At 43.8% G+C, this 16,345-nt stretch overlaps 1 protein-coding gene across 1 annotated transcript; it reads left to right on the forward strand.

The window, feature by feature from the left end:
- The first annotated feature begins 444 nt into the window (after positions 1-444).
- YPEL5 (yippee like 5) lies at positions 445-10,149 on the forward strand. Its single transcript, XM_085218863.1, has 3 exons — positions 445-588; positions 7,276-7,448; positions 8,027-10,149. The coding sequence occupies exons 2-3, from the start codon at positions 7,308-7,310 to the stop codon at positions 8,249-8,251; spliced, it is 366 nt and encodes a 121-aa protein (XP_085074989.1). The 5' UTR covers positions 445-588; positions 7,276-7,307; the 3' UTR covers positions 8,252-10,149.
- Positions 10,150-16,345: the final 6,196 nt, after the last annotated feature.

The raw sequence follows: 16,345 nt of genomic DNA on the forward strand, positions 1-16,345 counted from the left end.
ACTTCATTTCTGCAGGAGAGCTTTATACATTCTCTGGCACGGAGCCTGCTCACTGCCCCTGCTCCTGGCATCTTAGTGACGGCGCACAAATTCCAAGTCCCTCTTTGGACAACGAGTTCTTCCTCTGATATGGCTCTCGGATGCTCTGGAATGTTATACCTAAGAATCTTTTAAAATTGAGGGTGACGGGATAACAAAACCAGCTCTGCCTTTACAGAGGGAATGAAGAGACCTCCTCATCTCTGACCCCAGTCTTCTGATCTCTGTCCGTGACTCCGGAGAACGAGGAGGAATAAAAGCTGTAACAACCCTCCTTCACGGAGAGATCACCTCGCACACTCAACGTCGGAGAAGACTTCCTCGATCGCCGCTCCCGCCCCGCAGCCCATCACCACAGCGCCCGCCGCCTCACAGCGCGCAGGCGCCGCCCTCGGCCCAGGCTCCGCCGCGGGGCGTGGCGCTGTGGCGGGAGGGGCGCGGCCATACGGGAGGGGGCGTGGTCACACGGCGGAGCGTCGGAGCCGTGAGGGGAGGGGGAAGGAAGACACCGGGCACGGAGCCGCCGCCGTCGCCGCTCCCCTCCGTCAGGTAACCGGGGCCGGGGGCGGTGCCGCGAGCTGCTCGGGGAGGCCGGGGCGGGCGGCCGAGGAAACGGCGGCGGCTGCACGCTCAGCGAGGGCTCCGACTGAGCGGCACCGGCCCTGCCCGTTCCGCCACAAAGCGCCGGGCCCCGTTCCCGGCCCTCCGGCAGAGGCCGGTACCGAGCGCCTCCCCGCCGCGGCTACTTTCTGCCCGGCCTGGCCACCGGTTCCACTTCTTTCCCTTCCGCGTTAGGGCGGCGGCGGCAACTTTCCGTGGCCGGTTCCTGCCCTTCGCCGCGTCGGCCGGCCCCTCCGCGGGGCGGGCGCGGCGGCGGGGCCTCCCGTCAGCTGTTCGCTCCGTTTGTTGTCAAGCTGCCTGCGCTGCCGGCGGCGGCGCCGGGGGCCGAGCCGGCGGCGATTGGCTACGCGCCGTCACGTGACGCCGCGCGGCCGGGCCCGCCCTCGCGAGGGGCTTTGTGTACGGCAGGGGCAACGGCCGCGCACGCGCGGGCTTCCCGCCGCCCCGCCATTTGTCCCCGGGGGCGCTGAGTGGAGTGGGGCTGCTGTGGGGAGGGTTCATCTGGCGGTGCGTGGCATCGCGTAGATCGGGTTTTTGCTGCGAAAGTGGGGGGCCTTAGTGTGTTTGGGAAGGGCTTTGTAACTCTACGGAGTGCTGTGGGTGAAGAAATAGGGAGTGTGAAGGCTGCCCTCCGCCTGTCCTGTGGGGCACCGCGCTGTCCCCGCCTCTGGCGTGGCAGCGGCTGCAGGCGGGTCGGCGTACTGCCGTGCCTTAAACTGTGGGCTGAGGGCACTGCTGGTTCGGCTGTGTGCCTGTGCTCACCCACCAGAAACCTTAAAGCCCAGTTCGGGAGGTAACACCAACAGACTTGTCACTTGTCATCTGACAGACTAGCTGCACTTCCACGTATTTCTGTTTTTAGCTTTCCCTCTGCTGGTAGTCATCATAAGTTCAAGTAGTGGTGTCCAAGCTTAGGTCGTTGTTCATCTTTGTTTACTATCATTTGACCTATGTTGAAATCTGGATTGCTCAGCTTTTGCTGAGTTATACAACCTGCTTAGGAAAGGCTTCTCTTAAAAAAAAAAAAAATTAAAAAAAAATTGTGAAATATATATACCAGTATTTAGTATCAAGGTTGTCTTCGTTTCATAGCCTCTACTGCACTTAGGAGTTTCTTAGAGGGTGTGAGAATTTGTTGGTGAGATGCCCTTGAAGTATTGACAGCCTTTCAGCCAGTGGATGTGGTTTGGGTGGAGGTTGTCTTCTCACCATGGAATGCTGTATATTTTATCTTTATCTTGTTTTAACCATTGCTGTCTTCTGGTGAAGATTTGTGCCACGTTGACACTAAGGATTATGAGAACGTCTGAATTAGTTTGATTTTCGGAAAGTTGTGGAATAGATGGAGTGACAAAAAGTCATTTTCTATACATACTGTAAAAGTAAATTTATTACAAAACCAGGAAATACAGATTTCTTAAAACACTTGAGGAATTAAGAGAGAAGGTAACCAGGAAACAAGGAGACAAAAATTGTCACTAATTTGGGGCCCTGTGTAGAGGGGAAGAAGCTTGGCCTGAGTCTGATACCACTTGTAAAATAATACAATATATGTTATCTGGCAAGAGTGTTGTGATGATGTAAGTTACTGTGGGGGAGACGCTGGGGTACGGGGGCTGTGTTAGGAACCAGCACCCATCTGTGTGCCTCTGCTATCTGTAAACTTGAAACAAAATCCTGTCCTAGTGTTTGCATACACCAGCATCATGTATGTTAGCATATTTAAGTGCAGTGTCTACACAAGAAGCTTTCCCTTTACCTGAACAAGCCAGCTTGCAATAGAAAATTACACTGCTATAACTTGCCCAAACACAGTTTTGTGGGGCAAGGCACCTTGTTGGGGTTGGGTGCCACGCGCTGTGTCTGGGCACAGTGTTCATTATGTTGCCAAAGCCTCTTTGGTAGTTTGACTCTTACCTTCTTTGTACAGCTATAGAGTCACAAAACGGTTCTAATGAATGTAGCATACTGTTTGAGTTTGCATCTGTTTGCTTTTGGCTACTCATGGTGCTTTCTGATAACGAACTGTGCATCTAGGCAGAGGCCAGAGGCTGGGCCCTGCTTGCTTTAACAGTCATAAAAGTCACGTTGGAGGACTGCCAAATCTTGGACCTGCTGGGAGACTGTTTTCAGATGCACCCTCACTTGTGAGCAGCTGAAACCTGGGAAGGTAAAGAACAGGTGGGTTTTTTTTCTCCCTTATCAAGTGATTCTTTTGTGTGCAGTCTTGTGTAGCTGTGCTAAGTATTTTTTTTCCTCTATTGCTCGTCTTTGAGATGAGAAGAGGAAGCTTAAGGCCTGTTCGTGAGATGAGAAGATGAAGTTTAAGCATGGTTCTAGAGAAAGTACCTTTTCAGAAGGTTTAAACGTGCCTAGGGGAATGCATCATCATTCCTCAAGGAGGGTAGAATGCTCGTTGGCTCACAAATGATATTTGTTAGAGAAATGGAGAAAGAGGGGCTGTCATAGCTTGGTATAACTAGCAACTGTTTTCTGTTGCAGATCTGAGATGCAGTAGATGGTGCTGAAGCAGCACTGAGGCTTCTGCAGTATCTGCAGTCCAGCGTGTGCCTGCTGGCTGTCCCAAACACAGATGGTCCTGTGTCTTCAAGGGATGCACTCTGAGACGAGAAAATGCTGACTGTTAGTTTTAAAAATGCTAATAAAAAACTCTTTCCATTATTTCTTTATTATTTATGAAGGCATACAGATTAGGTACTACAAATACCGGCCTCATAGTGCTTCCAGTGTTTGGAGCTCTGCGTGCAGATGGTGATGAAATTTCAGTTGTCAAATGTCAGCTCTTTGACAGCTGTTGCTCAGTGTTGTCAAAATCATCACTTAAAGACAGGTGGAAGTGTGGGAGCACACTGCAATAGGAATGCATATAGCACACAGCCACAGTGCTTGTGTTTCCTGTCTGTCCATGCACTTACTGGGAGAAGCATGCAGGCAGGAAATGTTTTATGTTCTGACTAAGGATATGTAGCCAGGTTTGTACCATCACAGCAGTGCGCTGTCAACAAACCTTACTAGCTAGGTAAGGCTATCACTCTGAGTCTTCTTCTAAAGGTGCTTTCAAGGGTGCAAGTAGGATGGTGGTGTTCTGAGCACTGACTTAAGACACTGAGCATGAGGTGCTATCACTTCATAGAAGTACCTGGCTCTTTGAATTGTGTGGATTTGACAGGTACTAATGGGGTATAAAGTAAATAAGTCTGCTGCTTTTATTTTGGATCCATTAATTTAATGTTATGACTTGGTTACGTTATGTCTTTGGTCGTTTGTCTGAGGGCAGGATGGCAATGACTTCATCACCGACAATCCAGTGAAGAATGTTTAGTTTGATTTTAAAGAAGGAAACATAGGCCAAAAAGCATCTATTATTTCTTAGCATCATAGAAACATAGAATCAACTCTTCACCCTTTGGTTTTGTAAACAACTGAAACTTCTGTCCACTGCTTTTGCAAATTCTGCTGGTTAGCATAATGGCATTCGTGTGATACAGTAGTGTTGCTTTCTGAGGTTGTGAACGGCAATGGAAGTTGGCTGGCTCTGCACAAATGGACGTTATTTCCCCTATCTGTAAAGTGCAGATGAGTGGGTAAGTGCACTTGTGTGTTTGCTCTTCCCCTGATTGTAGGAACTCAAGTTTTAATGTTTTGTAATTCTTTTTTTTTTTTCTTAAGGGAGCGAGCCTTCCACTGCCTACAGTGATTTCTTTTTTCCAAATCATTCATATATGTGTGATCCTAAATAGATGCTGACACCTTTCGTATGAAAAGTGAAAACTATAGGAAAAAGAAAATGACACTTCTCTTTGTACACAGCTTGTATATAAGGTATCTGAGTCCCAGTTCCATTCTCAGTAGGATTCCACGTGCTCTGTTTCCATTTTCCCAACTGAAAATTGCTTTCCTTTGGTCAGCTCTGCTGCTGCTGTTTTCTCCAGTATCAAGAGAGTAGATGCCACAGAATTCAGAAGCCTTGGATAAGGGGAGAACAGCATACCTACTGTGTACTACCTTTGCTGGTGTTACAAGTGAATATTGTCATATACTATATGTATGTATATATAGTCATAATGTATGTAAATTGTCTAAAGACAATGTGAGGGGAATGAGCCTGAGTTAAAATTCTCTTCTCTAAATTATATGGGAGGGAAAAGCAGTTCCTTGTTAGTTCCCTTTAAAAGTTCATGATCAAATGCAGCATTGGAATCTGCTTTGCTAGCAGTCATTTTCTAACTTTTCTACCTCTTACAGCTGTGAGCAGTAATGTAAAGAGTAATGCAAGGTGACCAGTCTTCAGCTGGATCCTTATCAGGTTGCTGAGATTCTGTAACAATCAAAACAGGGCTAATTAGAGGGTTTCTAGCTCTTTGAAATGAAATCTGCAGAGGGGCGGATGAGTCCAGTGGATATTTTAAATGTTAGAAATTCTAGTAAGATTATATTAAATTTTGAGTATGTTTCTAAGAGACCACTTTGTTGTGATGCAGATCTTAGAGGTTCATTTTCTAAACTTGGACACGTGTTTATCTTTTCAAAGAGATATGTAATCATTCTGATGCAGTGTGCCCTGGAGAGCTTTCTTCCAGTACCAGTTGGTCTGTTACATTCTGCTGCAACTTCAGCAGGGATTCCCACAGCCGTGTGTTACCATGGGATACATCTTTGTCTTTCTGATAGGATCCATGTCCCACTGGAAGCTTCATTAGCATTTCATTTCTTGATGAGGTATCTTTCAGCTGCTTGCAGCCATTACCTCAGGAAAAAAGCACCTCTTCAGATGCCAATTCCACTTCTGCAGGAACTTCTGATCAACTAATTGTTTTTAATCCACAACAAAATCAGCATAGAAATAATGGTATCTAGAATTGGTAGGAATGGTAGGTGGAGTTGGGCCAAGTGTCTTATGGGTGTATTTGTCACAGTTGCTCTTATTGCTTGTGTTTGTGGTTTCTTCTGGCTGGAGACTTTGGAGTTGTATTGCTACCTTCACATGTCTAAAATCAAACTTAAAACCTGTTCCATTTCTTCTAAGAAGAGCAGTGGGCATTGTATCACCCATGAAGGAAAGTGTCATTCTATTGCTTTGAGTGTTCGTGTATCCTTCAGATGAGACATGGAATGCTATGTTATCATAGAATGGCCTGAGTTGAAAAGAACCACAAATGCTCATCTAGTTTCAACCCCCTGCTATGTGCAGGGTTGCCAGCCACCAGCCCAGGCTGCCCAGAGCCACATCCAGCCTGGCTTTGAATGCCTCCAGGGATGGGGCATCCACAACCTCCTTGGGCAGCCTGTTCCAGTGCTTCACCACCCTTTGTATGAAAAACTTCCTCCTAATATCTAACCTAAAGCTCCTCTGTCTCAGTTCAAAACCATTCCCCCTTGTCCTATTACTATCCACCCCTATAAAGCTGTTCCCCCTCCTTGAATGCCAGCCCCTTAAACTTGAAATAGATTTAGTTTAGGTATTTGTGCTTCCCAGAGTGTATGGCATAAAATACTCAACTTGATGAATTTCCTAATAAACAGCACATTGTTTCCTGCTCTGAAATGTAAAACACCAACAGCGTTCGTATTGCAGTGTGTCAGATTTACTTACACTGTTTCTTTATGCACAGCCATACAAAGCCCTGTTTTCTGAAGCACAAGTGGAGGCATGTTTCACTTGTTTGGTCCTTAAACTTTTATGCAATTGAAATGAAAATAACATCTTCATTTAGTTCCTTTATTGTGTTATCCTTCATTATTTGAGTTTTTGACTGTCTGGTAAGTTGCCAGGATGCTTTAATTTTCGCTGCCTACAAAGGTCTGCAAATCTGTGTTACTCACTTTCTAAGCTCTTTCTCTGATCAGAGGAGTTGCTCACATATTTTAGGGATGATGTTTTGGAAAGCGCTTGGGTAAATGGCAGTGTTTTGTGTTTAGATTAGACAGCTTTAAATGTTTGTTCCTAAAGCTGCCTGGCGTGAAGGCTCAGATGGCTGATAGCGGTAAGTACAGGAGCCCAGTCTGCTCCAGCAGGAGACAGAAACCTCCTGGATGGTGGTAGTGTGTGGCTGCATATGACAAATATGCAAAGCATAGGAGAAATGTATTTATAAAAGGCGGGGGGGGAGTGATTTGGGATGATTACACTATAATTGTTTTGGTGACTCAACATCCTTGTCTGTGCTTCATTTTCCAGTGCTGACTAAGGTGGGTGAGTAGTTGGGAACGTGTACTGAAATGGAATTTCAGCATCATCTTACAGGAAAAGAAAGCAGGGAAAAAGCAGAAGCTTTTCGTTTTGACAACTGTATGGTCCAGTAAGGGACTGGGCTGCAAACATCTGCACCGTATTAGAGGGTTTCGGTTCATATTTTCCTTATTTAATGCAATTAGTTTGTATCTGTGTGTGCCATCTTACTGGTAAGGTGGTCACTTTTAGAGAAGAGATTATTGTTTTGGTTAAGTTTGATATTTCTTAACCCGGTGAGAAAGGATGGAGGCAGTCTGTAGTTCTGATGTGCGGAATGTTCAGCGATGTGTGCGGGACTTCTTTTGATTTTGTTTGCTGCAATGCTTTCTTTATAAGTATGTGATCTTTCTTCTTGCTTTCAGATCCTGACTATTAACTTACATAAGCTTTAAAAATGGGAAGAATTTTTCTGGATCACATTGGCGGCACTCGCCTGTTCTCCTGTGCAAACTGTGACACCATTCTGACCAATCGTTCGGAGCTCATCTCCACTCGCTTTACAGGGGCCACAGGGAGAGCCTTTCTTTTTAACAAGGTTGGTAAGAAGCTGAGGGTGAACTACTTGCTTTAGAAAAATGACTGTCTGGGAAATGAATCTGTCATCAGTTGGCACTGACTCTTAATGGCTAGCAAAAAAGTATAGTGTGTCTGTATCCTCAGCCACAGAGCCTTTCTTTTTCTTGGGATGCATTTGAAACAATAATCTAAGATTTTTAAGAAGCACACCTTACTATTTTAATTCTGATTTGTGGAAGCAGTGACATCAGTTACTACAAATTAGGTAGATGTAGTACAAGTAGTTCAGTCTTGGTTAGTTGAATTTGCTGGGGCCCTCTCACCCAAAGCTGAACGAGGTACTCTGCACTCATGGACTCCTTATGAAAGAATTTCATGCCTCTCAGTTAAACAGCAGTGGTTGTACATCCTTGAGAAATATATCTTCCAAAGCATGAGCTCTTCTAGGCAGGTAGGGCTACAGACTATTACACTTGAGCTTTCAAGTGCCACAAGCTCTTTACTTTTAAAGCACTGAGAGTCATGCCTATTGTTTTCAAGCTTTGCTCCGTGCAGACTAATTCTTTCTATTCCTTCTTTCCTGTACATCTGGATCAGGTGGTAAATCTGCAGTACAGTGAAGTTCAGGATCGGGTCATGCTCACTGGCCGCCACATGGTTCGAGACGTGAGCTGCAAGAACTGCAACAGCAAACTGGGCTGGATCTATGAATTTGCCACTGAAGACAGCCAGCGCTACAAGGAAGGCCGTGTTATCCTGGAAAGAGCTTTGGTCCGAGAGAGCGAAGGATTTGAGGAGCATGTTCCATCTGATAATTCCTGAAGAGGCTTGAATCTTCTCTCAGGTTCTCTTCATTTGAAACTTAAAGTAATAAAATCAACAAAAAAATCTGCTTACATACACTGTCACCTTAGCATCAGAGTCGGATTCATGGACTACAGAGTGGGAAAGATTGTGAGAGTATTTCAGATGGAACCTTCCTTTCTTTGTTCCTTTATATTTTACTTTCCCTCCAGCAGCTGTTTGTAGAAAGATTGTTTTGCAGTTGCTGTAAGTTTTTCTCTCTTGCATTTCCATCTGTTAGATCGGAGACAGTATCTGCAGATACAGTGAGCTAAAAGGAAAATGTTGGAAGAATTTTTCTTTTGTTAGAGAGAGATCAATGGTTGTTTTTGTTTGGTTTTTTTTTTTTAGTTTGCACAAATTGATGTCAGCGTAAAGTTATTTTAAAATTACAGGTGTTTTTTTAAAAGTATATTCCAATTTTTGGCATAAGATTTTAGCTACTTTTTTTTCTACTCAATCTTTTCACCTGATTTGCTAGCTAAAGTAAAGAGATCCGAATTTGTGCCGAGTGCTAAAGGTTCAGTGTTGGTACAGCTTGGGCTGGCCCTCGTGCCATATTCTTGTTGAGGTTGATTGGTAGCACAGAGCCCATTATTTCTTGTCATTCTTGACCCAAAGATGTCACCATTCCTTGTTTATTTGTGAAGTCCCGGTCACCATAAACTGGTGTTGATTGGAAACTATTCTTGAAATAGGGCAAAACTGCTTGGCTTTCTTTTTTTTTTTTTTTTTTTTTTTTTAATTTTAACAGATGTAACTTATACCCATAATAATAATAAAGTAGTTGTCTGTTTAGTCTTGCGTTGCTTACAAAACAAAAGCTGTGTTTGTAATGATAAGGATCCACTGAGAAACTCCTGTTTTGGCAGTAAATTTTTTGTTTCTCTACTAATCTCATTAAGTAGACGGGCAATTGCAAACCTTAATTCTTCAAGTGGCTTTCTTCAAACCCAGAACTTCCTATGTTAAACACAGCTGCTGTGTAAAAGGAGAAGACTGCCAGCATGTTTGTTCATGCATCCAGTTATACAATCTGCATCTTGTGAAAAGATTAACTGAACAGCTTGTTTTCAAATGCCGCTTCTGGTGTTGAAACTCTTTCAACTTAGTTGAACTTTTTCATTGTGGTGTTCACGTTTTTATCTTTCTGGGCAGCAGTACATGTCGCCTAGTAGTACCTAGTGACTTGGGTTCCTGCTTTCTTGTAGAGGTCAGCTCTGTTTAAAACAGTGATCTTGCTTGCCTGGTAGCAAAGATGCTCTTTGTTGACTTAGCTCAAGGGTGCCCAAACACTTTCATTGTCTTAAGCCATAAGTTGAGATCTCAAGGGCTGCAATTATTCTGAATGTTAGATATGTATGATTCATTATCAAAGATGTGTTTATTTTTTTTCATATTGGATAAATTGTGGTCAGAGTGAAATAGATTCCCCACAGGTGTAAAGGGAGAAACAAATAGATCCGGCCTCTTGCCTTTCAGAGTAACTTCTTCACTAGCTGCAGCTCCATATCTGAAACTAAAATGTGAATGCTGACTACGCAGAGTATTTTTAATTTTCTGGAGTTGCTTAGTGGCAATTTGGACACCCCTGACTTGAATTTGCTGCCTACTTGATGTAAAAGTAGCTTTATTATAGAAATGTTATATAGAAGGAAAACAGTAGATCACATACCAGAGCTGTGCTTGAATCAAGCTGCTTAAACAGTAGTGTACTTGTGCCTCAAATCAGTTCTTGCACTGAGTACAGTAGTACCCCATTATCTCGGGTTTTTTTCTGTCTTTCACAAACCCCAGAAGTCCCACTAGCATGGTTCTCTGCAGACTTTTCTTGTACTTCTGACATTACAGTACAATAAAGTATGTTTTGTCCTGAATTGGTATTTGCTATTCTTTTTCAGTTGTTTTGTTTGCATGGAGTCTGTCAAATGAATGTTGTAACCTGTCTTCACTTTCCTCAATTGATTAAATAATTGAGTTTCTACAGCGTGGTGATAAGCTGTGGATGAGCATCTCCCTGAATGGGTTACAAGAGAGCATATAGTTGGGTTTTGGAAGTGCTAAGTAGTGTTTCAAGCATATCATTTGGACGCCAGAAAGCCTTCAATTTATTAAAGAAAAAAATACAAGAAATTTATCATTTAATGGGATTCTGGATGATGAACTTTTGTTTCTGTCTTTGGAAAGCCAACAAGCTAAGCAGAAGTCCAACTTCTGCAAGAAATGCAGAGCTTTAGTTTACTAAATGGCTTAGGAATTGAATAATTGGGTGTCTGTGTATCTGGAATTGTTTGTGCATGCATGCAAACGTTAGGGAGAAGCTTTCTGCATTAGCAGCCGGTCAGATTCAGAAACTAGCTGAAGAACCAAGGTGAGAGATCACTGCAGTGGTGCAATGCAGCCTAGGACTTATTCAAATTTAGAACAAGGCTTCTTCACTTTGGTACACTGTTAAACTGAGATGTTAAAGATGACTTTTCCTGAGGTCTGTGATCTGAAGAATACAGTAGAGGTGAACTCATTAAAACGTATGAAACTTGAGTCCATTGCAGTGTTAAAATGGAATCTGAGAAGCTTTGGATTGCCTTCCACCTGTGTGCTGTTCCCCTCTGTGCCACCTGGGTGGCTCTGGGAGTGTTTCCCCTCAAATTTTGATACTTCTTCCTTGAGATGCTTAGTGTGTGAGTACAGATAACTTACAGGGGACAAGGTGGTTAGTTATAGCACAGCTGGCAACAGAGATGTTATTTTTTGTTATTATTTTGTAATAGGTCATTAGCTTTACATTGCCACATAAGGGATGGTGACAGCACATTGTAACCCCCCTGTTGCATGAATGAAGACCTTGGGATTGATCCTTTGAGACTTTAGTTTGGGCAGAAGCTTAGGCTTCAGCTTGGGCCAGCAATGGTGCCATAGCTTTTGCTACCATTTCATCCTCTAGTTGCTGTCTAGATGTACCCCAAGGTTGCTGACTACTGTTTCAGCAGGGCACAGCTTTGGGAAGATGAAAAGTTTGGATGTTGTGTTTGTGGACTGAAAAAGCATTTTAATTAGGTTTTCTATGGATATTCAGAATCACTCTTGAGATGGCACGTGTATCCCGTGACTCAGAAAAAGCAGCGTGACACTGGGCTGTAGCAGGCTGGCATAGGCTGCTTCTTACTGGGCAAACTTGTCTCCACAGTTTTCCACCAGATAGTAGGAAACAAAGTTGACAGTTGCTCAGTAAATTAGCAGGTAAGGAACTGATGAAGCTGCAGCTCAGGACACAATTGCCCAGAAGAGTTAGCAGGGAAAGTTATTGCATTGACATGGGCAAAGGCTGACCAGTTATTATTATTATTTTTTTTTAAATAGGAAGAGAAACCTCAGCTGTGACATTGCAGCAACGTGTAAAACCAGAAATACTGTGTTGTTTCCTTCTCGGAACTCCATTCACTCCTTTAACAGAACAATAGAGGAAGTTCACTCAAAATGGGTTTCTTGGGGATCTTGAGGGCTTTGCACGTTCCCTTGTACTTGTTAGGGGTGAAACATTTCAGATTTCCCTTGCTTGCTTGCTTAGAACACTGATTAGGATTGCTCTCCATTGACAACAGGTTGATGGTTGGACTAGATGCTTTGGTCTTTTCCAATCCTAATGATTCTAGACCCTGTTTTCATAGGGCTTTGAAGAGCTATGTGATTTAGAGACCCCTTTCTTCATAAGCTATAGATGAAATTGCATAATGCATTCTTAGTTTCACTGTAACTTCCCATTGTACGCTTCACTCTGGCGTAAGGATTTCTTATCCCTTACATCAAAAAAACATAGGAATAGAAATAAGGGGAGAAATTTGGTCTTTGCCTGCATGTCTTCTAGTTGTTGCTGGTAAATCTGCTGGCAGCCTAGCACAGCCTTTCACTCTGTAAGGCCCCTGCTGGAAGGGTAAAAGAGGATCTCTGGTTAAAAGAGGAAGGAAAATGCTAATGTTTGGGATTCAGGGAAAGTGAACCTTGGGCATTGTAGAGATCCTAAGGTCCCCTGAAAAACAGTGGATGATGCTGAATTAAAGTTGTTTCTCTTCAAACCTCATTGAACTGTAGGGCACTAACAGGAAGGAAAGAAGAATCGGAGTGGAGTTTCTGGCCTTTGTGTTTGGGTGAATGGAGCTTCAAAACAAGCTCTGTTTTTGTTCTTGTTATCTGAAGCATTCAGTGTTGTCAGAAATATGCATTCCTTACAGAAGCAAAAGTGAAGGAACAAACTATGCTATTTATTTCCTGTGTATGTGAGAGGGTAGACAGGTGGGGCAGAGAAGTTCTCAGACCTTATGTTCTGACTCAGACTATGAGAGAGATGTGTGCTTGCCTAGCATCGAGATCCGCTGATGTTCACTTCTAGAACTCACTGAAATTTACACCAAGGATTTTTGCTTTGTCCCTTTGAAAGCATTTGATTTGACTATTGCAAACATTTACAGGTGTGAATCTCCAGTATCTCTGCACCTTCCTTGCAGAACAAGCACAGCTTAAGGATCTGGGGAAGTGCTTGATTTGCCAATGTTAGGAGTCAATTCTGGTATTACTATACCAGCATGAGAGATTAGTTGCTTCATTTCAGGAGGAATCAATGCTTTGTCTGTCCCATGTCTGCCTGCTGGGGAAGCATTAACTTAGTGACGTGCTCGGTAGGCCTCCACTCTTGGGATGAGGTTTCTTAATATGATTTCTACTGTAGCCAAAAGTACATCAGAGAGTGATGATTTAGGTCGCAAAAGTAGAACACCCATAGCACCAGCTTTCCAATGGATCGGGCAGCATATGGTTACCCTGTCCCTGCATCTGAGATGGACTATTTTAAGACATAATGGTCCATCCCAAGTTAGATCTCCAGTATAAGAAATGTCAATTCAAGTAATGCTTGGTAAACTTATAAACAGCTGAAAACAGAGTTGTATATTGAAAAATGCCAAGCAGCCTTAATGTTGTAGTTACTCTTTGCACAAACCTTTCATTTTGCTAGAAAAAATGGGATGAGCCCAGCTGCCAACAAGAACACCCGTTTGGACAGAGGGATGGAAAACTGCATTTTTGCCAGAGACCCAAGCAAGGACTCCTTGCCTGACATTTCACCTCATTGTTTTGAAACTGAGCCTGGAGGTCTTTTAAGATGAATGTGGGACTGTTTCTGTGGCTCCCTTAATAGGTAAAAGACTTCTGACTACTCTGTACTTTGATTACCGACTCAATTCTACCTTTAGCAAAATCCTAAGCTGACCCAGCACAGCTGGTGGGGTGTGATGGAGGTGACAGAATTAATTTTCAGGAGAAACAAACAGGGACAAGGACCCCTGCACAGAGCTGTTGGTTTATTTTCCTCTCCCATCCTAAAATTAATAGAAAAAGAGATGGCTGCAGCTGAGCACTGCAGTATACATCCACAGGTGGTGGACTGCCTTGCACACTCCCTTTACTGCTTGTTTTGTAAAGGGGTGTTTTGCTCTTCTCTGATACCTGCTGTGGCCAGATTGCAGAAAGGAATGACAGCCACTGATCTCACTTCTACTTTGTGTATGGCTTTGGTCACGTGTCCGTTGCAGGTAAATCCAGTTTCTCTGCAGAGCACTGATGTTCCACACATCAGCTCCAGTTTTAAGACACTTGTTGTCAAGGACATGCTGTTGCCTTCCCTTCTGAGAAATTCTGTGAGCTGACCCTTACAGGGAAGTGTGAACTCAGCTCACTGCCAGCCCACATTCTGGGAGCAGCTACACCCCACCCATCTGCATTAGCCCTGAACTGCAGTGTACCGACTGCAGTAGTCAATGGCTGTGTTTGAAAAGTGCTCATGGCTGGGTATGTACTGCACGCAAAATGTTAAAAACCCTGTGTTTTAATGGAGAACTCTTTTCTGGCAGTACAACAGGACTCCCTGGATGTTTCAAGATGCAAGGATGAGTGCTTGTGACTGTGTGGAAGGACAGTCTGTGACTGCTCTGTTGCTCTTGAGCTGCAGACTGACATCTTTGGTGTAAAGTATGCTTGTGCCACTTCAACATCTCGAGTTGCATTCTGAGCTTGTGTTTGTTTCCTTCTGAAATAGAATTTCAGTCAAGCTCTTCTCAAAGCTGTGCAGCGGCACTATTGCAATGCCATGTGTCAGGCCAACCCTTGTTAGCCACGTGTAGGTCAGAGAGAGGCTTGAAGGAAACCTAATGCTACTTTATCTTTCCTGTGTTTTGCACTGAGGGCGTTGAATGTGGAGCTCTCTGAGGCAGCTGGTGCCTTAAAATAGATGTAGAACTCCTATTGTTCAGGTGACATAATGAGGCTGAGAAACAATGCAGAAGGAGGTGGTAGCTGATATATTTTGACTGACTCTTTTTCCTGACTTTATTATTATTATTTAAAAGAGTATTTTAAGAATACAGGAAAATGAAGGGCCAGTGTCTGGCTGGAAAAGTTGGGAGGTACGTTCTGCACAAAGACCAAACGTGACTTAACGCCTATGTCTGACAGGAGCTAATTTAGAAATTGCCTCCTGCTCTGCAGAGGGCTGCACTGCAGCGTCAAACTGCTTGATTACCTTTCTGCCCTCCCCTCTTTCTTCAAATGAGGAAGGAGGACCAAACAGAAGCTGTGCTTGCGGCCGCTACTCTCACCATGGATTCAGGAGCACTGCACTGAAGTCCTTGCCCCAGAATGCAGGCAATGCAGGGTAGGTTATGATATAAATGCAGGCACCTCCAGACCTGTTTGTCCTTTACAAGACCCCAAGCATTGTATTTTGGGAAAGAAGAGTTGCCACAAACATCACCCTGGCTGGAGATTCTGCTGAGGGCACTGGGGAGATATCTTAGGCAAGCTTTATAGAACCCAGCATGTCCTCAGGGGTCGTTTCAGTGAAGCAGCATTTACCAGCTCTGGTCTAAATTATGCTTCCTAAAATCCTGCTTATGTCATGTGGAAGCAGGATGAGGACAGTGGCAATGAGGACTTGGGCCTATGCCCAGGTCTGCCACCAGCTAGCTACAACCTCCCAGAAGTGACTCCACATTCTTGTTCTTCAGGTTACTCCCATCCTACGTGAAATAAGAGGGCTATGGAAGAGCTAGAACTGTTCTTGAAAGTATTATTTTGTAGATTAAAGAAGCTGTGGCAACATAAGGCTACAACACTGTTTCTATCACAAGACAAGCTTGAGTCAGCCACTGCCTTTGAAACATCTGTGGTGTTGGCTAAAATAGACTTTCCTACCAGATTTGATGTACATTGAAGGAGTTGTGAAAATATCCCAAAATAGGAGGAGGGAAGGGGAATATCAGATAAGAGGAGAAGAAAAACCATTGGAGTAAAACAACAGCTGTGAAACGGTTTCCCCACTTTTGTCATTGCTATTCTTTTTCCTGCTAGACTGATTAACTTACTGGACCAGTTAAATTGTGATACAGTGAACAGAACTGCTGTGTGGAGCTTACAAGCAGGAGGGGGACCGTCTTTTTATGTGATCTGATAGTGATGGGACAAGGGGGAATGGCTTTAAACTAAAATAGGGGAAATTTAGGTTAGGTTTTAGGAAGAAATTCTTCACTCAGAAGTCTGGCACTGCTGCCCAGAGCGGTCGGTGCCCTGTACCTGGAGGTGCCCAAGGCCAGGTTGGATGGGCCCTGGGCAGCCTGAGCTGGTGGTGAGCAGCCCTATTTTCTTACTCCTTTTTAACCAGAATCAAAAGAAAGTAAAAACAAAAAAAAACTTGAAGAAAAAGGCAGATGCAGAGGTTCACATGCAGTGTTTTTCTCTATCACTTTTGCCAAAGCAAGGAAGGAATGAAGGAAACATGACTTCATGTAAATTGTTTTTCCTTGCCTATTTCTAGACCCATTTTTATTGATTAATTGTAATTAAGCAGAAAGTATTGGAATGACTTGTACGTCAGTCATAATGGACACCACTGTAATTATAATATTCTCTTAGCAAATCTTAAGGCTCCATCGTTACTCCTGCTTAGCACATATTGCCTTGCTGAAGTCAGGGCTGTTTCACCACAGCTTGAGCTGCTTCTGTGGTCCACAAAAATACGACTCACAC

Source organism: Meleagris gallopavo, chromosome 2 (assembly GCF_905368555.1).
Source record: "Meleagris gallopavo chromosome 2, MGAL_WU_HG_1.1, whole genome shotgun sequence".
NCBI lineage: Eukaryota > Metazoa > Chordata > Aves > Galliformes > Phasianidae > Meleagris > Meleagris gallopavo.